Source organism: Lampris incognitus, unplaced genomic scaffold (assembly GCF_029633865.1).
Source record: "Lampris incognitus isolate fLamInc1 unplaced genomic scaffold, fLamInc1.hap2 scaffold_190, whole genome shotgun sequence".
NCBI lineage: Eukaryota > Metazoa > Chordata > Actinopteri > Lampriformes > Lampridae > Lampris > Lampris incognitus.
Window position 1 is genome coordinate 87,833 of NW_026611149.1, and position 25,046 is coordinate 112,878.

Below are 25,046 nucleotides of genomic sequence, written 5' to 3' on the forward strand. Positions count from 1 at the left end.
TGTCATGGGTCATTTTGACCCGGAAGACAACAGAAGGGTCAAATCATGACTACATTAAAAGTCGTGTCTAACATGTGACGCCTCACAAGCATCATTGGATAAATCAGAAGATACAACAGTGGATATATCAGTAGATATAACAGTAGATATGTGGATATATCAGAAGAGATAACAGTGGCTATATCAGTAGATGTATCACTGGATATATCAGAAGATATAACAGTAGATATATCAGTGGATATATCAGAAGATATAACAGTGGATACATCAGTGGATACACCAGTGGATATATCAGAAGATATAACAGTGGCTATATCAGTAGATATAACAGTAGATATATTAGTGGATATATCAGTAGATATAACAGTAGATATGTGGATATATCAGAAGCGATAACAGTGGCTATATCAGTAGATATAACAGTAGATGTATCAGTGGATATATCAGAAGATATAACAATGGATATATCAGAAGATATAACAGTGGACATAACAGTGGATATATCAGTAGATATAACAGTGGACACAACAGTAGCTTGGTATTTTCCCAGTAAGAATACAAGTTACATTAGACACTAGTCACTAAAATAAAAGTAGTGTTTATCAAATTGTTACTAGTAATAGAGAAAAAATAAAATTTCATTTTTTTCTCTATTACTAGTAACAACAGAGAAAAAATAAAATAAAAAATAGTGTTTATTGAATTGTTACTAGTAATAAAGAAATAATAGTAATAAAATTAAATTAAAAACGTAAATACATTTTTATTAAAATGTGAATAAAATTAAACAGTAGCAATAAAACTGTTACTAGTAATAGAAAAAATAAAAGTAGTTTATTAAATTGTTACTAGCAATAAAGAAATAAAAGTAGTAAAAAAATTAAACTAAAAAATAAAATTTTATTTAAATGTAAATAAAATTAAACAGTAGTAATGAAACTGTTACTAGTAATAGAGAAAGGTAGTGTTTATTGACTTACTAGTAATAAAGAAATAAAAGTAGTAATAAAATTGAATTAAAGTAAATGTTTATTTAAATGTAAATAAAATTAAACAGCAGTAATAAAACTGTTAATAGTAATAGAGAAAAATAAAAAGTGTTTATTGAATTACTATCAATAAAAAATAATAGTAATAAAATTAAATTAAAAAAGTAAATGTTTACTTAAATGTAAATAAAATTAAACAGTAGTAATAAAACTGTTACTAGCAATAAGAGAAAAATAATAGTGTTTATTGAATAGTTAGTAGTAATAAAGAAATAGTAAAATAAAATTGTATTTTAAAATTAAATAAACTTTTATTTAAAATTAAATAGCAGCAATAAAATAAAATTGTTACTAGTAATAAGAGAAAAAAATAAAAGTAGTGTTTACTTAATTGTTACTAGTAATAGAGAAAAAAATAAAGTGTTTACTGAATTGTTACTAGTAATAGAAAAAGGTGACTCATAAATCAAACTGGTAGCTAGTGCTTATTGTATTAGAACTAGTCTTTACTTTCTAGCAGAGTGGCTTTACAGTAGCAGCTAACGTTTAAAGATAAGTACTAGTGTGTAATCTTTAGGGACTGGTGTTGAAATGATGAAGGGCCTGCATGTTGGGGGGCTGCACGTCTGCAAGGTTCGTCATATCCTCACGAGGAGGAGGAGGATAAATCCCGGGTACCCTTTACTGGACGAGTGTGGCAGAATTGTAATGTTGATAAAAATATGGCCCCCCAACTGTGGTTAAGTTTCAGAACTACATGCCAGGATCAAGTCCAGCTACAAGGACCATCGCAGCAAGAACTGTGCTGAGTAGCCAGAAACAAGCCGCCCTCACGTCAGAACGGGTACATGAAGACGTGTCCCTGTCCAGGGACAACGCCTGCACATGGTCAGTGATGTACACTACATCTCATGTGAAACATTGCTGAGAAGACCACGTGTTGACCTTTACACGTGCCGGGTAAAGTCTGGACCTGCCCGTCCGTCTATACGGACAGGCTGCATGGCTCAGCTAAAAAACATGAATTTTAATTTGTTCAGTGAAGGCCAGTTTTACACTTGAAAGGTACTACCCCGTTTCAACCTGACAGTGATGCAGATGCATGAAAAAGGGGCATTTGTAAACCCCGCCGGATTGAAAACGTGGGTTTGTCTCCAGTCCACTTAAATGTGTCAGTTCTTGTTTTGAGGAACACTTGGAAAAAACCAGGAGCCCCCCTCACACCAGACACCATGGACTAGACCGAAACAGTTCTGAAGTTCACCCACGTTCTCACCCCGGTTCCTCTCCATGTGAAAACACGGGAATTCTTATTTTCAGTCAATTCCAACATTTCCTTCAGTTTCCCACGCACAACAACGCCCGTCTTATCGTAGACACTAAAGCCTCCCACTGTTAGTCGGCATTCACAATGCCCAACCACAAAGTCAACAACTGACCCCTGGTACACAACAGCACCAACAGGGAATGCTACTCTGGTAGAAGTCCTTCAGTTTTAGGCCATAGGTACGACGCTTCATGTTACCCGCCTCCTACCCCCTAAAATCTCTTCCAACAGGCCCCTGGATTATTGAGTCGACACAGGAGTCACGGGTTTTTATTACACAGTTTAATCAACACACAAAGCTCAACGAGCCTCTCAGGTAATTCAATATACAGAGGTTTTTGTGCAAGGAGAGTGGGTTCTCCTCACACCCAGAGCCCAAGCCAGTCCCGTAGCCTTTTAAGATGTTAGCCTCTAATTCAACAATAGCAAAAAACAAAAAAAAATATCCAAAATGAAAATGAAACAAAAAAATAAAATAATAATAATAATAATGCAACCTAAAGAATTACGGGGGGAAATTAAAAACACAGGTTTAACTAAGGAAAAAAAAAAAACTTCCTTAAACACCTGGTCCAGAACCTCCACTTTGTGAATGTACAGAAGGTGTGGTGGTGGTGAAGATGACACGGGGGTTAAGAGTTTGTGCGTGTATGCAAGTGTGTAAATTTCATGTCTGTGTATTTGCATGTAAAGGTTGGGGGGATGGGGGGGGCAACCTGATTGAATGGCAATAGTACGGGTCGGGGAGCAGGGTGGGGGGGCAGGTGGGTGGATAATGGGAAAAATTCAAGTCCTTTCATAGAATCATAAAGACGACCAAAAATAGGCCATATACAAAATTTTACAATTTTATATAGCCCGCTATGATTTTTAAAGAATTCCTTGTACAAAATAGAGCGCCACTCGACTCACAAGCTTACAACCGCTTCCTTGAATTGTCACCTCTACAGCTGGGAATCATAAGGAAAACAAAACAAGAAAAGGTGCGCAGAGTGTAAAAATCCCTCCATCTTGTGTCCCCCTTCCCCCCCAAAAAATAAGGGGGATGAAAAAAAAAAGGAAAAGAAAAACCGAGGTCCTCTAGATTTACAGATCGGATGCTAAAAAGGAATGCTTTTAGTGATCGAAGTTTGGAGTGGGTGAGCTGGTGAGTGGAAAGAGGATGCGGGTGTGTGTGGGTGTGTAGACGCGGGGAAATGGGAGGAGGGGTCCTGACACGAGTCAAGAGGGAAAGCCAGGGGTCACGGGGGGAGGGAGGGTTGCCATTGCTAGTTGAGAATATGTACAACTGTGGGGTGGGGGGGGGCAGGGCTGATGGTTGGGGCAAACTGCTAAGGACAAGGAGAGAGAGAGAGAGAGTGTGGGAGAGGGAGAGCGAGCGAGTGTGGGAGAGGAAGCGAATGAGTGGGGGCGGGGCGTGGGGGCAGAGGGAGTTTTTACAGGTACTCTGGAGAAGGAAGGGGGGCGTGGCTCAAAGAAAGCACTCCAATGGAAACCAACAAGATCTTATTTTCAACTTTTTCACTTGTTTGTATGTTTTTTGTTTGTTTTCTCTTTACTTCTGAAGCTCCCCTAATCTTAAGTTGTAGAGGTGGTTGGCCATGATTCTACCCCAACACTACATTGCATACTTTTGTGTCCATTCCCGAGCTATTCTGTTGTACCTACAAAAGAAGAGGAGAGAGAGGGCAAAGTCAGTCGTGTTATTCAGAGAGACACATTACTGCAACATGGCAACCACACTGTGAAAATGTGCTACAGGATCTGCCGAAGCAGTCCCGGCAGCATCCAAGTCAGAGCTTTTCTAAAACTAGGATACAACACAAAACACTTCCTGTGCGAAATATCCAGAAAAACAGAACGCAAACAAACTGTAAGTCAAATAAGAATCACTTATTCCTTGGCGACTGGTGGATTTCACGTCTTTTGACACATTTTCTCCTGGACAAGGACGACATCAGTAAACATTCAGACCCTTGTATATTAGCAGAAATGTGATCACAAAATTGTGTGTGTGTGTGTGTGGGGTTCATTATCACTAGAACGACCAGGATTTCACTCCTACCTAAAACGACCATGGTCATTTTAGGTAGATCTTTTTTTGTGCAACTGATCTAAAACTCATTTTAATGTAAATATATGCAGTTTTAGGAGCATCCAGGGGGCGGCAGGTCTGTATCTTTTTTTATTTCAGTTATTAACGGTCAAAATGACCGGCTTGGTCGTTCTGGTGCTAAATGGCAGCTACGGGGACCGTTCAGACCTGGTGTTTTGCATCCAGATATATACAGGCAGTGTCCAGCTCTAGATGAGACGGACAGACCATTGTTCACCTGGCACCTGTCTCGTGTCTTGAATGGCTCAGATCTCAGACTCCCGCTCAATACCACAAACCAATGACTCACGTTCTAGTCTTGGCTTACATCAAGCAAACCAACATGCTCATCATGTCTGGTGTGCCGTCTTCTCAAAATGTTCAGATACCGTGGACAAGGTCCCAAGATCACTCCCGTTCTCTTTAACAGAGTAAAAAAAAAAGAAACCCCCCCCCCCCATCTCATAGTGGCTCAACTGAAGTTACAAAAATGATTCCATCCCACCCATTATTATTATTATTATCATTATTATTAGTTTGTCCGGCTTAATTTTCATGAAGTCACTCTTTCTTCCATGCTGTAACCCACATACTGCAGAAGATGGTGAAACCACAGCAGACAAAGAAGAAGGGAAACGTAAACAACAGGGAGGACAAAACTTTGTTCAGACTTTCGGGTCACGTGACGGTCCATTCCGTTGCCAACCAACACGGGGATCACCGGTTCGAATCCCCGTGTTGCCTCCGGCTTGGTCAGGCGTCCCTACAGACACAGTTGGCCGTGTCTGCAGACGGGAAGCACGATACGGGTATGTGTCTTGGTCGCTGCACTAGCGCCTCCTCTGGTCGGTCAGGGTGCCTGTTCAGGGGGGAGGGGGAACTGGGGGGAATAGCGTGATCCTCCCACGTGCTACGTCCCCCTGGTGAAACTCCTCACTGTCAGGTGAAAAGAAACGGCTGGTGACTCCACGTGTATGGGAGGAGGCATGTGGTAGTCTGCAGCCCTCCCCGGATCAGCAGAGGGGGTGGAGCAGCGTCCGGGACGCCTCGGAAGAGTGGGGTAATTAGCCAGGTACAAATTGGGGAGAAAAAAGTGGGGGGGAAACATCACGATGGATGACGATATTGTTGTGTGGGTGGGTGGGGGGCTACTCCTATAACCAAATACATCAGGCACAGACGTAGTGTGTCACATAGGCAGGGCGGAGCCAGGTTTTGTTTTGTTTTTCTTACGTGGCACACCAACTACTTTATTTCCATCGTTTTTAAACAGATTGTACTCATTTTGTGACACAGTCCTGTGTAGATTTTGCCTGTTGGAGGGCCACATAGCCACACGTAGAGGGAGGAAAACCTCTAAAACAGACCAGCTGCATTAAAACAGAGCTCGGCAGTGTGATGCCTGTGCAGGTGTGCACAACTTCCATGGTCAGTGTACCAGCTTCAGTTGGTTATAATGGACGCGTTCTGCAGCAGCAGACGTGTTGTGCCACGTCCGTGCCTTGTGTATTCAGACCGTAAAGGTACTACAATTTTTTTATATACTTTTTATATGTATGTTGGGTTTTAATTACTATTTCTATTTTCTGCGCATCGGAGTCCATTCACAGCCCATCCTCAGCTGCTCACCCGGGGCCTCGTGTATCAGTCGTTTGTGCGTACACACCCATGAGATTTTTTAGCCCTGAAGTTTGTGTCAGAGATCAGTGTAGAACCTGGGTAACCCCCGAATTTAGACACCGATTAGCTAACACTGATGTCTTTGCAGGCCTGGGTGATTGCTCGATGCAAGAGGCAGACAATAAATGTTAGGAGGAAGGAATTACAACTAACCATCATGCTACAGACTGTGAGACAATCTTGAGGGCTAAAAAATTCCATTGCCCATAGTAACGATTGATACATGAGGTCCCCGGGCTTTACTTAATTTTCCTTCCCATAGCCCAGTCCTGTCATGCCCCAACTTTGGAGGAAGAAAAGTTTTCATGCCTCCTGCCCCAACAAAATGGTGACAAAATGGTCCAAGTTTAACTTTATTTAAATAACAAAGATCATGAACATTCCTTTCAATTTTCTTTCAGCAATTTCTGTTGTGCAAATAACAAACGCAAGTTCCACTACAACTTTATCGAACCTTTTTTTGTGACGTTTGTCACTAGATTGCTCCATCAGCCTGTGTGCTTTTTCAAAAACAGAGAAAAACAAAATAAAATTTAAAAGTCACTTTGCTAGAACAATAAAGTTCAATCAGTGCAAAAAAAGAACAAATGCAGAATTTGTGAGAGCTAAAGTCTCATCATTGCATTAGTGGCTGCAATGAGCCTGTTTTGCACCACACATCTTTTCAAAACGGCATTGCAGGCTTGATACTGCCACTCAAGTCATGCTACATGTTGAGCTTTGTTTTAAGTGAGGCAACAGCAGAAAAGCCCATCTCACAGAGACAGGACGTGGTGAAGGGAAGCAGAATGCCCACAGCCCTCTGTCCTATGAGTGGATACGCCCTCTCCACACCAAGCCAGAACCCACTCAGTGTCTGAGCTGTAAAGCTCAGCCTCAGAGTGGAGTCAGATGTCATCTGGATGAATTGGCCCTCTTCAGCAGAGCTGAAATCAGCAGGTGCTGCTGCACTGAATGGATCTGTCACCCAGTCATACTGAGCACTGTTGTTTGGGAAGTATTTTTGAAAGAATCCTCTCAGGGAAGAGATGTGCTACTTAAGACATGAAATCACTGCGCTGGCTCTAGAATCACTGGTTTCAACAAACTCACTCAGATTCTCAAAGAAATCAGTATTTCCTTGATCAAGTCGCCTGCCCCACATCTCAAGCTTTCGAGTGAATGCACTGATCTTGTCTGCCAGGTGAGGAAGGTGCTTGTCTCTGCCTTGAAGCTGGAGATTAAATTCAATCAGCGCTCCAAATCGCTGTGATAGGCCAGTTTCATCAGAAACTGTTCATCACTAAAACTTGCCTGCTGCCCAATGACTGCTGGGATAGGCTCCAGCAGCCCCGCGACCCTGAGTAAAGATGAGCGATTTGGATAATGAATGAATGAACGTGCTTGCAACTTCATGCATACGCTCTTCCTCCAGAAACAACCGAATTTCCTCTCTGAGCTCAAAGACTCGCGACAACACTTTACCTCGCGACAGCCACCTAGCCTCGCTGTGAAACAACACAGCTGAATGTTCAGCTCCCATCTCCTCACAAAGTGCAGAGAACGGCTGCACTCTCAGGGGTCTTGTTTTGATGAAACTGACCACGCTAACAACATCGGTCAAAACCTCGTTTAGGTCAGGGCTAATCTGTCTTGATGCTAGTGCTTCTCTGTGTATGACAGTGTGTCCATTGCGCATTTGGCAAGACCCTCTTGATTAGTGGCTGCAATCCCTTCGTTTTCCCTGCCATGGTCTGTGCACCATCCGTGCAAACGCCCGCACAGTTCTCCCATTTCAGCCCATGTTCTGTCAGGTAACAGTCAAGAAGCCTAAAGAGGTCATCAGCTGTCACTCTACTTGGGATGTCCCGTAAATCCTCACACAGTGACTCTGACGTGACAAAGACACCATAACAAGCACTCTTTACTGCTGTCAGCAGCCTCAACCACTTGTAAGGCAAAACGTTTGTCTTTCAATTGAGTTGTTCTTCAATGTCATTTGAAATGTCGCATATACGTCTTGCAACTGTATCATTGGACAGAGGGACAGCCTTCAATTTTGCAGCGCTTGTCTCATCAAACATAGTCGACACCATATGTAAAGCCGCGGGAAGTATGAGTTCCTCGGCTATTGTGTGTGGTTTCTTGCACTGAGCAATTTTGTATGCGACTTTATATGATGCCATTAGTGCATATTTTAAGTACTAGTCTTAGCGATGTAACTGCAGAATATACCAGTGAATTTGGGGGAAAAAACAGCAGTCAGCACAGTGGGTGTGACAAGATATTGATCAGTGATGGTGGCAAATCACCATGTATTATGGCGCGATAAAACATGGTCGCTAAAAAAGGTACCACTTTGCCCATCTGGCAGTACATTGGGTTTTGGCCTAACGAAAGAGGAGAACCAAGAGACACCTCTGAAGTGGTGTGCAGTATTTGTGCTAATGTAACTGTGCAAAAGATGGACAAATGACAAATCTTCACGACCATTTGCATTGCCATCATGTTCAACTATTGTCAATCTCCACTTGGTGTAGTTTACTGTGTGGCATGCAGATCTGGTCCGGGCTGGCCATACCAAAATGGTGCGTTTGTGTGTGTGGTAGTGTGCGTGTGGCATGGTTCGCCCTGGTGTTGATGTGGACCGGGGTGCACCAAGCATAACGTCATGATTTTACACTTGGTGGTCAATGACGGTCAGCCATTGGCATCGGCCCAACCTTACTTCCGTCGATTTGATTTCTGTCCCATGCAGCTCACAGAACTGAATTTGAAATCGACTCCTGCCCGCTAGGAATCCCGCAGTCAAATGACTAGGTACATCCACGTACGCCGACGACTAGGTAGTCCTTCAGTGTGGACAGGGACATATTCAGACTACATTACATATGTGATCGAATCTCAAGACTTCTTGAAGACACATCATATATGCATTCAGACCTGTATTTAGAGCTGTCCATTTGTGGTCGAATCACCCAGGATGCATTTTAATGCCAGGACTGAACAGTCTAATCGCTGCAAAACTTTTTCCCAAAACATACTGTAAACATTTGTTATAGGATTAATGATCAGTTGGGTCTGAGCTTGGGTTCTATTTCAGACAGGTTTTGAGGGTGGAGAAAATGGCTTTGAGACAGCATTTAAACCTTGACCACTGGAAACAATGGCTGTGATCGAACTGCTTGTGATAAAACTTGATATATAGTTTGAAATGAAACTTTAATTTAACCTGATAAATGAAGGACAATAAGCTCCAAGTAAAAGTTAAAATGGCAGTGATCCACAACAAAAAATAGCACAAATGATAGGAAGTCATGTGAAGTGAGGCACTTACTTATCCCTGTCCGTCTTGTAAATGCGGGCGATCTCAGGTACTAAGGGGTCATCCGGGTTTGGGTCACACAGCAGGGAGCAGATGGACAGGAGTACTGTGGAGATGGGGAAAAGGTCCAAAGTTAACAAGTAACACGTTTTCTTCGAAGATTTCGAGAAGTCACAGACTGAGCAGTGGGATACCTCAGAGATAAAGCGGGTAGAGGAAATCTCTGAGATGGCACTGATTCTGCGTACGTTTGGTTAGAAAGCCGGTAGGCTCAAACAGTACCTTAATTCTCACACTGGTTGAAAAGCATTTTAAATAGCTTTATTAGCCATTCCTTAACCTCAACCCAGCCAATGAGAATGCACACAAGGCAGGGCATTCTTAGTGCCGGTCCCAAGCACGAATAAATGGGGACGGTTGCGTCAGGAAGGGCATCTTACATTAAACCTTTGCTAAATCAAATATGAGGATCATAAATCAGATTTCCCTATGGGATTGGTTGAGGCCCGGGTTACCAACAACCACCACCGGTACTGTTGGCCAGCAGGGGGCTGGTGGGACCTATGCTACTGTTGGGCGAAGGAGAGGGGGAAGGCATGTCGAGAGGCAGCAGGAGAGGAGGAAGGGTAAGAGCGCGGAGGTGAGAGTCTGAAATTTGAATGTTGGCACCATGACTGGGTACAGGGAGAGAGGTGGCTGACAGGATGGAGAGAAGGAAAATAGATATTCTGTGTGTGCAAGATACCAGGTGGAAGGGGGGAGTAAGGCCAGGAGCATCAGAGGTGGGTTCAAACTTTTCTACCATGGCGCAGATGGGAGGAGAAATGGGGTAGGAGTAATTCTGAAGGAAGAGTACGTCAAGAGTGTGTTGGAGGTGAGGAGAGTGTCAGACAGAGTGATGAGTATGATGCTTGAAATCGAAGGTGAGATGCTGAATGTTATCAGCGTATATGCCCAGCAAGTTGGGTGCAAGATGGAAGAGAAAGAATAATTCTGGAGAGAGTTGGATGACGTGGTGGAGCGTGTACCCAATGAGGAGAGAGTGGTGATTGGAGCAGACTTCAGTCGGCATGTTGGTGAAGGGAACTGAGGTGGTGAGGAGGTGATGCAAAGGTATGGTGTCAAGGAGAGGAATGTGGAAGGACAGACGGTGGTGGATTTTACGAAAAGGATGGAAATGGCTGTGGTGAATACATATTTCAAGCAGGAGGAGGAACACAGGGTGACATACAAGACTGGAGGAAAGTGCACACAGGTGGACTATATCTTATCCAGGAGGCATGATCTGAAAGGGATTGGAGACTGCAAGGTGGTGACAGGGGAGAACATAGCTAGGCAGCATTGGATGGTGGTCTGTAGGATGACTTTGGAGACCAAGAAGAAGAAGCGAGTGAAGGCAGAACCCAAGGATCAAATGGTGGAAGTTGAAGAAGGAAGACTGCTGTGTGGAGTTCAGGCAGGAGTTAAGACAGGCACTGGGTGGTAGTGAAGAGTTGCCGGGTGGCTGGGCAACCACTGCAGAAATAGTGAGGGAGACAGCTAGGAAGGTACTTGGTGTGTCATCAGGATAGAGGAAGGAAGACAAGGAGACTTGGAGGTGGACTGAGTAAGTACAGGAAAGTATACGAGGAAGAGGTTGGCAAAGAACAAGTGGGATAGTCAGATGAAGAAAGTAGACAGGAGTACAAGGAGATGCAGCGTAAAGTGAAGAGAGGTGGTGAAGGCAAATAAAAAGGTGAATGGTGAGTTGTATGAGAGGCTAGAAACTATGGAAGGAGAAAAGGACTTGTACCAATTGGCTAAACAGAGGGACCGAGCTGGGAAGGATGTGCAGCAGGTTAGGGCAATCAAAGACAGAGATGGAAATGTGCTGACCAGCAAGGACAGTGTGTTGAGAGGATGGAAGGAGTACTTTGAGGGGCTGATGAATGAAGAAAATGAGAGAGAAGATTACATGATGTGGGGATAGTGAATCAGGAAGAGTGGTGGATTATCAAGGATGAAGTGAGGGCAGTTATGAAGAGGATGAAGAGTGGAAAAGTGGCTGGTCCAGATGACATACCTGTGAAGACATGAAGGTGTTTAGGAGATAGCAGTGGAGTTTTTAACTAGATTGTTTAACACAATCTTGCAAAGTGAGAGGACGACTGAGTGGAAAAGACGCATACTGGTACCAATTTTCAAGAATAAGGGTGATGTGCAGAACTGTAGTAACTACTGAGGTATAAAGTTGATCAGCCACATCATGAAAGTATAGGAAAGATTAGTGGAAACTAGGTTAAGAGGAGAGGTGATGATTAGCGAGCAGCAGTATGGTTTCATGCCAGGAAAAAGCACTACAAATGTGATGATTGCTTTCAGAGTGTTGATGGAGAAGTATAGAGAAGGTCAGAAGGAGTTACATTGTGCCTTTGTGGATTTAGAGAAAGTATATGACAGGGTGCCTAGAGAAGAGGTGTGGCATTGTATGAGAGTCAGGAGTGGCAGAGAAGTATGTAGGAGTGGTGCAGGATATGTATGAGGGCAGTGTGACAGTGGTGAGGTGTGCGGTCGGAATGACAGATGGGTTCAAGGTGGAGGTGGGATTACATCAAGGATCGGCTCTGAGCCCTTTCTTGCTTGCAATGGTGATGGACAGGTTGACAGACGAGATCAGGAAGGGGTCTCTGTGGACTATGATGTTAGCGGATGACATTGTGATCTGTAGCGAGAGTAGGGAGCAGGTTTAGGATGAAAAGACAGGAGGCGGAGCTGGAGGTGGCAGAGCTGAAGATTCTAATATTTTCGTTGGGAGTGGCAAAGAAGAACAGGATTACGAACGAGTAAATTGGAAGGACTGCTCAGGTTGGACAGTTTGGAGACAAAGCAAGAGAGGCAAGATTGAGATGGTTTGGACATGTGTGGAGGAGAGATGCTGGGTATATTGAGAGAAAGATGCTGAATATGGAGCTGCCAGGGAAAAATAAAAGAGGAAGGCAAAAGAGGAAGTTTATAGATGTGGTGAGGGAGGGCATGCAGGTAGCGGGCATGACAGCGGAAGGTGCAGAGGACAGGAAGAGATAAAAACGGATGATCCGCTGTGGCGACCCCTAACGGGAGCAGCTGAAAGCAGTGGTAGTAGATTAGCCATGCCTTAACATACGGGATAAGCTCCTAAGGGTTCAAACATAATAACTGATATGATACAGCTATCGCTCTGTACGGAGTGGCTCTAAGGACGTTTGTGTAATATTAATTATGAGAAACGCATGAGGTCAGAGTGGAAAATAGTGTTTTATATGAGACATGAAAGTCAAAAATAATTGTCAACTCGATGATGAGGGGCCCATTTAGTTTTTTTTTATCGTCATCCGTTTTCTCTTTTAACACCAGAACCACCGGGATTTCACTTCTACCTAAAATTAACACTGGCGGTCAAAATGGCCGATTTTTAAACTCTATGTTCTGTCAAGATAGATACCCAATTGAGTTATTAATGCCTTGCATATGTTAGTATGTCTGTTAGGAAACGACTGACACCAAAATTAACATTTTAACAACTATAATACTATTTTTCAAACCATTTAAAATGGCCGCTGTCCAACGCCTGTAAATACTGCAACGCCTCAGTGGTAGTCATGATGCGTCTGAAATGGCGACCATACCCAGACATGTTGGCAATAATCACAAATCAAGTTTAGACTATTTCTCTGCACTGGAGGATGCTAGTGTGTTTCAAGGAGAGCAACGAACTTCACGAAGGAAATGACGCGACCAACACGTCATAAATAGTCACATGATGCACACGATCACGTGCAAATTACGAGCCGTCTTTTTGAGGGCTCATGGTTGTTTTAGGTAGATCTTATACCCTTTTTTTTGTGCAACTGATCTACAACTCATTTTAATGCAAATATACGCAATTTTAGGAGCATTCAGGGGGCGGCAAGTCTGTATCTTTTTTTATTTCGCAAAGTTATTAAACTTTGAAAATCTAAAACCGTCAAAATGACCACCTTGGTCGTTCTCGTGTTCACTGTTATTTCAAGTTGAGTTTACTCCTTGCCTCTCTAGCCGGACCATTTTTAGTGCCATTACACCAACCATCCACACAGTTATTGTGCCTTACTCCAACCTGAGCCTTCACACTGTATACGTGCATGTCTGTATATAACAACAGCCGAATCCCTGTCATGCATTAAACCCCATGCATCCAGTCCAAACAGGTTCAAATAAATGCCAAATTGAATCGCGACCACTTTTTAACCCAAGTGTGTCAGTCTAAAGACGTAGAAATCAAGTTCTCAACACAAAATATATCCAAAGCATTTGGTATTTTTGGCAGAGGGCTGACATGTACCAGATAAAGATAACAGGGCCTTCTTTTTTTTTTTTTGCTCAGAAGCTTATCACCTGCGTAATTTGTGTTCACTGGCTCACTGACACTGAATGGCCCAGTTAAGCCACAGTTCAATTATAGGACTTGTTCCTCTCTTGGTCCAACATTAACGAGGTTATTCTAAGCTCGGTTAGCTTGGGCTTTCCTACAGAAACCATGTTGATTTGATGGTGTGTTTGAAACGGCACACTCATTGGCACACATGGCACACACACACATTTTGTGTGTGCATCTGAGAGAAAGTGTATATGTGTGTCTGTTTTAAGTGTGAGAATGTGAATATGTGAGTGTATGAGAAGTCCTATAAAGTATTTCTATGATCGGTTATTTTATTTTTTTTAACTTTGACTTGTCCTCTCACCTCCAGGTAAATTAACTGTGTTCTGCGTGTGTTCCCCCTGCCTGCCTTCAGATTCAGAACTCCAGTGGACTGTTAAAGAATGTTGTTTGTATTGCAAGAAAATGTTTTGTGTAGTGACTGCAATACATTTGGTTATTACTTTAAAAGATATGAATGATTTTTTTTTTGTCGCTGCTCCACCCCCTCTGTTGATCCAGGGAGGGCTGCAGACTACCACATGCCTCCTCCGATACATGTGGAGTCGTCAGCTGCTTCTTTTCACCTGACAGTGAGGAGTTCCACCAGAGGGACGTAGCACGTGGGAGGATCACGCTATTCCCCCCAGATCCCCCCGAACAGGCACCCTGACTGACCAGAGGAGGCGCTAGTGCAGCGGCCAGGACCCACACCCACATCCGGCCTCCCACCCGCAGACATGGCCCATTGTGTCTGTAGAGACAGCCGACCAAGCCGGCGGTAACATGGGGATTCGAACCAGCGATCCCCGTGTTGGTAGGCAACGGAATAGACCGCCACACCACCTGGATGCCCCAAGAATAAATTTTCAAACAACATTTAACAAGAACTGTGTTGAGAAAGTTGGTATGGACACAGTTCTCTAACCGTTCACAACCCGTTTACATCACATGCTCGTGTTCACACAGACAAAGTGAACTTTTTCGGATGACGTGTTTCTAAGTCTTCTTATCAGATATGATTTATTAAACATACCCTGTAGGCTCCTTTACTTTTTTCCAAGTAATTCACTGACACTATGTTTGACATTGTCAGATTCTTTGTTCTTTCCACAGTATTTATGAAACTGACTAATTACATCATTTTTCTTTGCTAGCTTGTTTCTTTTACCCAGTACAGTCACCAGTCACTATCTCAACACATTAACACAAATTAACACAAACTATCCATCCATCCATTATCCGAACGGCTTATGCTGCTCTCAGGGTCACGAGGACGCTGGAGCCTATCCCAGCAGTCATTGGGGCGGCAGGCAGGGAGACACCCTGGACAGGCCATCACACAGGGCTGACACACATACACGCACACATTCATACCTAGGAGCAATTTAGTACGGCCGTTTCACCTGACCTACATGTCTTTGGACTGTGGGAGGAAACCGGAGCACCCAGAGGAAACCCACGCAGAGAACATGCAAACTCCACACAGAGGACGACCCCCCAAGGTTGGACTACCCCGGGGCTTGAACCCAGGACCTTCTTGCTGTGAGGCGACCGCACTAACCACTGCGCCACCATGCCGCTAATACTTTATTAAACAACTGTATTTAAAATCTGAAAACTTTTCATCTTTTTCAAATGAAAATGTATTCAGTTTTTACTGGTCCACAGGATACTTGACTGTGCAGTACCTGTAGCACTGCAGCAAGTCCATTGTAGTAAAGCCAAATCCATAACATACACTTGCTATACAGCACACAATCTTTTTAAGGAAAACCGGCTCTGTGCGTAACTGTAGTCTACTGGCTTCCAGTTCTACTGCAGTGGTCATACCAGCTTCCTGTTTGTTGCCGTGTGCTACTGACAACGGCACATTTTTCACGACCCCTTCAAGTTTTACCATGGATAAATGTCAACAACGTGCAGAGAGTCGTCGACAAACTTTCACCTGCACCTACCAGCAAACGGGTGAAAAGTTACATCCACAAATTGTGAGGATGAGCGGACGGACGGACAGAACTGTGGACATAACCTGATATGTACAACTTGAAACTTTTCACCAGTTTGCTGGCAGGTAACTATTTTGTAGTTGCTCACTTTAGTGGTTACCATCAGTTAGGACTCTGCCCAAAAAATGATATGGTACATGGGATTTGATGTCTTTGTGAAGCATCTGAAATGCAGTAAACCTAGGTGGGTGGTGGGGAATCAGAACAGACAGCAAAGCTGTTGTGGCCAGCAGACAGATGAACACTAAAAAATTGGCAGAAGTAAAAACCCTTACAAACAGTGGCTACAGTGGACTGGAAGGTGCTGACACAACAACACCGACGACTGTTTCATTTTCAATCAATATCTGGGATTGGATTGCTTTAACACCGATTGCTACATATACCTCAATATGTCAGTAAGTTAAACAAAAACGGCAATCTTTCAAATTGTTTCCTTGTTTATGAATATTTTGGAATTTTGTCACAGAACACTGGGATTTGGATCTAAATCCTCAGCAACTGAACAAATCTATGAGCGCGAACACTGCTAAGCACTTTGACAGAACTATAACCTACAATGTAATGGCACCCTACACGTCTCTCAAGTCCCTTAAGGCCACAGGGAAAAGAGCAGCACCAAGAGTAACCTGTGGTTCTGTGTTGAGGCTGTACTATAAATCAAGCATTTTTAACTGGAAATGTTATGTTCACTCATTCAGGACTATGTCGGGCGTCCGGGCAGCATGGCGGTCTATTCCGTTGCCTACCAACACGGGGATCGCCGGTTAGAATCCCCGTGTTATTACACTGGCTACTACACAACTGGCCGTTTCTGTGGGTGGGAAGCCGGATGTGGGCATGTGTCCTGGTCATTGCACTAGCGCCTCCTCTGGTCGGTCAGGGTGCCTGTTCAGGGGGGAGGGGGAACTGGGGGGAATAGCGTGATCCTCCCATGCGCTACATCCCCCTGGGGAAACACCTCACTGTCAGGTGAAAAGAAGCGGCTGGCGACCACGTGTATCGGAGGCGGCATGTGGTAGGTAGTCTGCAGCCCTCCCCAGATCGGCAGAGAAGGTGGAGCAGCGACCGGGGCAGTTTGGAAGAGTGGGGTAATTGGCCGCATACAATTGGGGAGAAAAAGGGGAGGGAAAAAAAGCAGCCTGTTCATGTTAACTAAAGGACCTTTTCGATAACTTTCGCAGTATGATTTAATTTTGAGTTTTATTGATCAAGTTACAAAGCAAAGAACACGGGTGCGTGGACCATTCATGGCCATTTCGCGTTTTTATGCAGATGATTTTAAAATACAGACAGGAGTCGCACATCTGTTTTGCATAACTGAGGGAATTTCATTTGTCATTGAGTGCAGAGAACTGTAGGCACCTCTTGCCACCTGAGATGTAGTCTAAAGAGAAAGCAAGACCCTGTAAACTCTTCTCTTGCACTCTTCATGCACTAACAGCCTACCTTTTGAGATGGTGAGAGCGGGTGACCACTGCGATCGCAAGATGTCAAGACAAATGCTTCCGTTGCTGTTGATATTTGGGTGGTAGATTCTCGTGGTAAATGCAACCTGCAGATGGAGATACGGAGAAGAGGGAAAAACAGGGAGGGAAAGAGGGAAAAGACAGGAAGCTGACTGATACCAGGCTGTGGGTGCATTCAAGAAGTATAGCGGCAACAGTCACATGATGATGGGTTTCAAATTGTCACCTTATAATCACAATTCCTCTCCTTGGGTATGCCCATGGGTGTTGTCCTTACCTTTGGTGGTTTGAAGGGGTAGTCTGTGGGGAAATGTATGGTCAAGAAGAATACCCCGCCCTGGTATGGACTGTCATTCTGTGTGTGTAGAGGTGCATGTGTGTGTGTGGGGGGGGGGGGGAAGAGAGAGAGAGAGAGAGAGAGAGAGAGAGAGAGAGAGAGAGAGAGAGAGAGAGAGAGAGAGAGAGAGAGAGAGAGAGAGAGAGAGAGAGAGAGAGAGAGAGAGAGAGAGAGAGAGAGAGAGATTCCTGTTAGTAACAAATTATTCAGAGAAATGTTTGCTGGTTTGATGCCATGTTGGCTGTGAATTTTTTTTTTAATGGGTTCACATTTCAAGATAACAGGGCTGAAGTCTAGGCTTGGTTATGATGGATCATTTTATAATCATGTGTGTGACTGTTATAGCACCAGGAGTGCTACAAATAATAAAAGCAGCATTTTTAAAGCCATGACAGAGCGGAGTGCAAACTTACAGGTCCCATTATTGTGGCTTGCCAGTGAAACACTGAAACAAAGAGCAGACAGATTTGTTAGGAAACGGCAAGAACATGACTTCTGCTTGAGCTTTGCTGGGAGAAATAACAACACATGGAGGTGTTCACACATTCGTACATTTCTGGGTGGAGACGTACCTGGATAGAAGTCAAATGAGAACAAAGACAAATGTTCTTTGCTACCATTAATAAATGCATGGATTCAAGATGTCAGCTGATGGCATTAAAGGAATCAGAAAGTTGGATTCGGGCAAATGTGTTGCGGCCTGACATGACCGATTCAAAACTGCATGACGGAGAGCCAGTCATTACCATGAGTCTTTTCTGTTATATCTTGAAGTATGAAATAGGCACAACCTGGGCCGACCAAGCAAAATCCAACTGGGGAAGAGAGTTTTGTGCTACGCCTACATTGTGATCACATTAACGCCACATTGAAAAGAAGTATAGGCAATCATAGCAAATGTGTGTTGTAAAGAGTGGTTGGTTTGATGCTGGTGGGGAGGTTAATGATGACAGGACATAGATAATATTGGAAGGTGTATGGATGATATAGGGATATTGGTCCTGGGTACGACGTTAAACTGCAACCGTCGGGTCATCGGCGACTAAACCGGCACCCCCACTTCAACCCTTGGGTTGTTGTGAGGAGGGTGTGTGGACACCCAGCACGACTACAAACAAAACCTGTCAAAGGGCGGATGAGTTCCTCTGTGAACCAATGGCCACCCATACCTGGAGAGGGGATAGGGACCACCAGGTACTCCCCCTACTGAAACACAAGGATGACTCAACCGAGACTTGTTGAGGAATCAGCTGTGCTCCATAGGTTACGGAACAGATGATGAGGATGATTTATTTATTTTTAATGGGCTGACAGATAGTAGCACATATGACATGACATTTTAACCAGTCACTGTTCACTTGCACAGTTCATAGGCCATGGACACATTTTTCTTTTGCGATATTTTCTTTTGCCTGCATGTACACATAACACGCAACACTCCAACATGAGCCCTTAACACTTCAAACCAATTAGGTTACATCGATATTTTGGCCTGCCTGGTGCGAACGCACACACGCGCACTCACAGTTAAAGGTAGGGCTTGCAGACAGGAAAAAGGGACTTTCTTTCACCCAAACTCAAAATCCACAGTTGTGCCATCAACCAAGAACATACCCACAAATCAATAAATAATCCAACATAGTCTAAGTCGGACGTGGACTGTTTTTAGTTCACACAGTCGGCCAACGGGAGATCCAGCCAACCTGGTGACAAGAGCACAGCGTATAACAGGTTTCTCCTGACCATAGCTTTAAATGTATACACCAGGCTAGTTTTTAAAATATATCAAGAGGGCTCGCCAACCAGCCATTCAGCTCAATTTTTTTCCAAACCGGTGAGCATTTAGCTTAAATAAATCACTGATGACTGCTAAAAAATGCTACGCGGAGCCTTGGACATTGTGAGAGTTGTAACACTTAAAAAAAAAAAAAACATTTAGCCCTAGTATTTTCAACTTTATAGCCCAAATACCTGGATTATATGTATATATGTTATAGGATTATTTTACCCCATAAAATACAGGCCAACAGCTCATCATTTAGATTAAAAATTCATAATTTTTACGACGACTCTGGAGTCTGTCTACTCTATGAGCCACTTTGACAAGAAGCCATACGTCATTTGGCTCTCATATCGTGTTTTGTTTTTTTGGCGGTTGGTAGAACTGAGAGGCCTGTAAGTCAAAAGTCAGCGTCGCCCCCTCACTGCCGACCTCTCACCAACTCTCGAGACCCGCCGCAATTGTCACTCCAATCAAAACTCGAGAACGTTAATGGCTGTCCTGAAATAAGCAAATACAAGACTATATTAAAAGCAGGGGCAATCTGATAGGATGCTGAGAGCAATATAATAAGAAATGTACATAATAAAGAGCCAATTGTAACCAATAGCAACGGTAAGAATCCTCAGACAGTGATGAGAAAGATCACCGGCTGCAGTCAAGGTAAAAATTATTCAGTTGACAGTTTTTACCTGCCAGGGCGACTTTCCACAGCCTTAACTGCCAGTTTTTGTTTTTGTGAAAGCATTCCACTTCCTGGCATATCGCTAACTTAAAATTAGCTTTGCACAAAAACTGGCATTAATGACACACAGAGAGCTTGACATTTTCCATTTGAAGAAAAAAAGTTCAATTACGCTTCACAGAACTTAACATGAAATTCCCATTTAATAGCCTTCATGCGTTAACTTTTTTTGAAACACACCATTTTCAACAATTATATTTAGGCGCAACAAAATTTGGGCAAATACCAGCAAAAAAATACTGCAATTATGATTTGTATTTATGATTATTTACTAGCTGTAACATGGGGATCAACTTTATGTTATGCAGGGGAATCTGCCAAAAATTGACCGAAATGAACGACCGCCACTGTGTAACCACACCAGTCAAATTTAAAGTATTATAACAGTATTTTTATAAGTCAACCTGTGTTCTTTGCTGCAGACCGGCACAATCTGATTGGGGAAGACTGTGTTCAAGACCCCTGAAAGTTTTCAACTGGACTACTGTTGGTCTGTGCTACTTAATTTGCATAAGCCTGTAATACAGAACTGTCTACCGTTTGTGTCCATACCTCTTCCGATTAACTGCAAAGTACTTCAAATGAAGTGCATCACATGAACAGCCATTTCCCACTAACTTTTTTTTTTACATTTTGACTATGAAATACTGGTAAATTAGCCACACTATAAAAGTAGTCAAAAAAATGTATACACTCCAAAAATAGGGCAAAGTGTTGGCCACTACTGTCAGTTGGCCCTGTCAGTAGTGAAAGGGTAGGTCACTTCCACCATTCTAGTTACAATGATATATATCTATAGAAATACAGCATAAAAGTGTTTTGTTTTCCATACTAATGAAAGTAAAAAAACAAAACCCAACTTCAAAATACTGATGGTGGTTTGAAAGATTATGTATTTAAAACTTGTAATGTATTTACATGCTAGAAGAGTTGAAGCATAAAAAGGGAACAATTTGGAATGGGCATATGTGATGGTCCCGAGTAGCTCGTCTGGGTACACCTAGTTTAAACACTAGCATTGAAAGTGATCGAATCTGTTGCATGATGTGGATAACTGGAAAGTTGTCTCTGGTGAAGGCTAAAGTCATGTCTACCAGGGCCTATGTCAGCCAACTCGGGCATTTAACTTTCAAATTTTCCTGTAGGTTAAACAAAATGTTTTTTTTGGGGTTTTTTTTGTGTGGATACAATACCATTTTTCTCCCCATTTTGGATTTTCTATATGTCGGGAATATAAATATAAATGGGTTGATGCAGTACTGCCCAACGCTCATCAAGAAAGGACATGTGAACTTGCGAGAGGTGTGTACCTTTCCAGACATGTTGAGCCAAGCAAATATTTATGACTTTTTTTGTTGTTAATTTCAGTGAACGCTGATCATAAGATATCCTTTAAATATGCATCTCTAACAAAGCTATACAATGAACGTGGTTTAGGAAATGTAATTCTGCCCCCTAAATTTTACCCTTTGCCAATTTACTGTTAAACCATCTTTGTTCTATGAAATGACACTTGCTTTTCCCTTATGAATTTAGAATATGATAGCTACATTACATATTTAACTGTGCCTACCATGTATGCAAAAGTTAAACAAATACATAGCTATGGAAGGGGTACTGTTTGTGTGGTAAGATGGTAACTTTACAAGCAGCCTAGGCAATTCCTGAAACCATCAAAAAAGAATGTTTCCTGGATTAAATTAAAATTAAGTCAGTATATAAAATGTTAGTGGCTCTTTTGATGCTTTTAGTTTACTCTCCAAATTGAATGCAACCCTTTATAAGAACATTAAAACACTTAATGTATAGGAACAGCGTATGTTAACTTGAAATTAAAGTTTAGTGGTCACAATGACCGATGGGATTAAGAAGTAATCTTTAACACCACACCACTTAAACGTTTTTATTTGTATTTGTTATGGATTGAGCAGTGTGCCTTCTATAGGCAGGACAGGAGGAGGATTTGGGCAAACAAGAATCCTCAACTGCCACAAAACACGCCAGAGTTTTTTTTTTCCCTGAGTAAGGTCAAATCCTCTGTGTGAACCAGAATAAATCAAAACTCAAGTCACAGAGTGACCAGGATTCTATTTCTGCAGACTGACAACTTACTGTCATCTCCTACTGGCCCTGCAGAACACTGGGCTGGCGGGTCCCGTGCCAAGTCATTCAACTCCTGCAACATACAAAAGAGACGTGTGGTTATGAGTGTTTACATAAATTTGGTGAAGAGTCCTGACTGTGTTTTCTAAAGGCCCACATGTGACGAAAGGGATAATCAGAACATGTTTCTAGATACACAATAGGGCAACTTGATCACATAGGGTTTCTATTCAAGTGAATGCCAACACTGTGGGCCTAATGTAAAGTACCAGTTAGGATCTTACCGTCCCCCACCCCCCAAATAAAATTGGAGCAGCCGTTTGTAAACCGTTTTCAAAGCTGTGGGTACAATGCCTCTTGCAGTTGTTGTAAAACCGACTTATAGCTCCTTTTCTGGCCCATCGCAAAGCACTTCTATTTTGACATTAGATCTTAAATGGTCAGATTGACCACTACTGCAGACTAGCTGTACTCAAGGTATTGTGGGTTACACGCGATTGCCGAACTAAGCTGTCGGTGCGATGTAACAACTCGTGGTTAACCCAGAACCTCACCCCATCTGGGGCTGTGTGGCACACAGAGGCTTTCCATGGGGCCTAACGTAAACCGCCGATGTTACTTTAGAAACAAGAGCAGCGATCTGCAACAGAGTGGGGGTGCCCAGTAGCGGAGGTATCCGCATACGGGATTGCAACCAATAATGGCATGTGTCACAACATTATTTTTTCTTTTTAAACAGTCGGGCAACAGCAAACTTAAGACGCCGCCAGCAACGATTTAGCACGCTGCCCGATTCCTCTTAACGTTACAAGTACAACGATGCGCGGCTCGCCTTCCCGGTCGGCAACACGACACGAAACGGCCAAGGGCGCCCGCGGCCTGTTTGTCCCCCCCCCCTCCCCGACAACCCGGAGAGGCTAATCTGGGTTAGCTCGTCGCCAGCCAGTTCGGGGGCATCGTTGACGCCGCCCTGGGGAAATATAACGCCCGAAAAGCTCGAACGTAGCGCCGCCTGTGAAACCCTTTAGCCGAGCGCCGCTAAGCTGCGAAACTACGGAAATTGACAAGCTAGCCGCCGCCCCCCCCCCGAGATAGCGCTAAGCTAACGTCGGCTAGCGAGCCCACGGCGTTAGCGACAGCCCCGGCTTGGGTAGTTTACACACTTCCCTTAAAGTAGCGGGCACCGAGTGTAAATACCCCAACGCCGTTCGGGGCGGCTTATGTGACCCGAACTCGCTGGGGGGGGGGACGGTTAAAAAGCGCCCCCCCCCCGACAGGCTAGCGAGCGAGCTGGCTCGGGTCCGGCCTCTTTTTTTTTTCAACAAACCGAAGCCAGCAAGCGGAGGTCCGCGGCGCTAGCTAGCTAAGCTAGCACGAAGCCAGCAAGCGGAGGTCCGCGGCGCTAGCTAGCACGAAGCCAGCAAGCGGAGGTCCGCGGCGCTAGCTAGCTAGCACGAAGCGAGTAGCGGAGGTCCGCGGCGCTAGCTAGTACGAAGCCAGCTGCGGAGGTCCGCGGCGCTAGCTAGCTAGCTAAGCTAGCACGAAGCGAGTAGCGGAGGTCCGCGGCGCTAGCTAAGCTAGCACGAAGCGAGTAGCGGAGGTCCGCGGCGCTAATACGAAGCGAGTAGCCGAGCGGCGCGTCGCTCGCCTTGGCGACCGTCATCCCGCTATCTAGACTCGGCCGACCCGTTAGCCCGGAGCGGCCGACCTAACAAAAGATCCGTCGTTCATCTCCCCCCCCCCTCCCCGCACACACACACACAGCAGGAGCCCCCCCACAAAATAAACCCCGGAGCGAAGTGCGAAACGTCGGGGCCTGGCCGCTGCTTCTTTCCTTACCTTATGAATTCTTTTCAGAGCCATTGTTGTGCTCTTGCCACTGTCACGGGAAGGGAGGAAAAAAAACGTGCTGTAAAAAATGGCGATCGACGTCTCTCTATCCGGCGGCGGGGGGGGGGGGTAACACCTACGAGGTTTGCGTATCGTAGAACGGCCGCTGCTGGAACACCCGGGGTCGCCGGTCGCCGCTTTGGACGTGGGGGTCGCCGAAATAACGTCGAGGAGAAAGCGAAAGACGCCAGGCGGGGGGGTGGGGGGAGAGAGAGAGAGCGAGAGCGAGAGAGAGAGAGAGAGCCGAGGTCCTTCCTCCTACTGCGGCGGCTACCAAATCACACACTCCGCCTGCGCCTGTCGGGAGAGAGCCCTCCGCCGACGTGCGCGTCGCCTTAACGGACGCTCGCAAAAAACGTAGCGTCGTCGACGCGCGCAACTGGCGTCATTTTGGCTCCTGGCGAGCGACGCCGCGCCGCCCGCTCGCACGGGCCGCCGCGAGCCAAAATGTCTCCTCAAGCGCGTATTTTGCACCGAGGGCGAGCTCGTCAGAGCCCCGTACAAAATGGACTACCGCCGCTACATTGTGATTGTGTGTGTGTGTGTGTGTGTGTGTGTGTTTGACAGGACGGGTAGAAAATGGGAGATTAATCGCGGCGAAACGACGCAGGAGTCTTGCGTTGGTAGCGCTCCCGCTGGGCTCGCACTATGCCGCCCGGGGTGACGCGAAAACACGCGGAGTGATACGCTCTCCGGTGCTTTCGGAGCCGCGGAGTGATACGAGCGAGCGCAAGGGCGATTCAACGTATCCTCGCAAGTTGCGGGCACGTTTTGCGGGGCTAACTTCGAGGAAGCGTTTGGCTTTTTCTGGTTCTGCTTACGCTCGGACTTTTAATAGTCCCATAGTCGTCTATAAAGCAGGGGCTGTTAGTAAACTGCCCACCCCCCCGCGTGGCACGTTTGT

At 44.5% G+C, this 25,046-nt stretch overlaps 1 protein-coding gene across 1 annotated transcript; it reads right to left on the bottom strand.

Annotated features, from left to right (window-relative positions):
* Positions 1–2,252: 2,252 nt before the first annotated feature.
* On the bottom strand, positions 2,253–24,378 carry LOC130132856 (ubiquitin-conjugating enzyme E2 D2). Its single transcript, XM_056301876.1, has 7 exons — positions 24,092–24,378; positions 22,262–22,325; positions 18,038–18,069; positions 17,565–17,642; positions 17,268–17,373; positions 9,408–9,501; positions 2,253–3,980 (listed from the first exon to the last, which is right to left on the bottom strand). Exons 1-7 carry the CDS (start codon positions 24,113–24,115, stop codon positions 3,935–3,937), a joined length of 444 nt encoding a protein of 147 aa, XP_056157851.1. The 5' UTR covers positions 24,116–24,378; the 3' UTR covers positions 2,253–3,934.
* Between the last annotated feature and the right edge of the window lie 668 nt (positions 24,379–25,046).

Bases quoted from the DNA above. Each gene is read 5' to 3' on its own strand.
- LOC130132856 (XM_056301876.1), bottom strand. From the start codon at position 24,115: ATGGCTCTGAAAAGAATTCATAAG. The intron at 22,326-24,091 runs GTAAGGAAAGAA...TGTATGTTGCAG, and splicing joins CTCTGAAAAGAATTCATAAG to GAGTTGAATGACTTGGCACG. The intron at 18,070-22,261 runs GTAAGTTGTCAG...TCTTTGTTTCAG, and splicing joins AGGGCCAGTAGGAGATGACA to TGTTTCACTGGCAAGCCACA.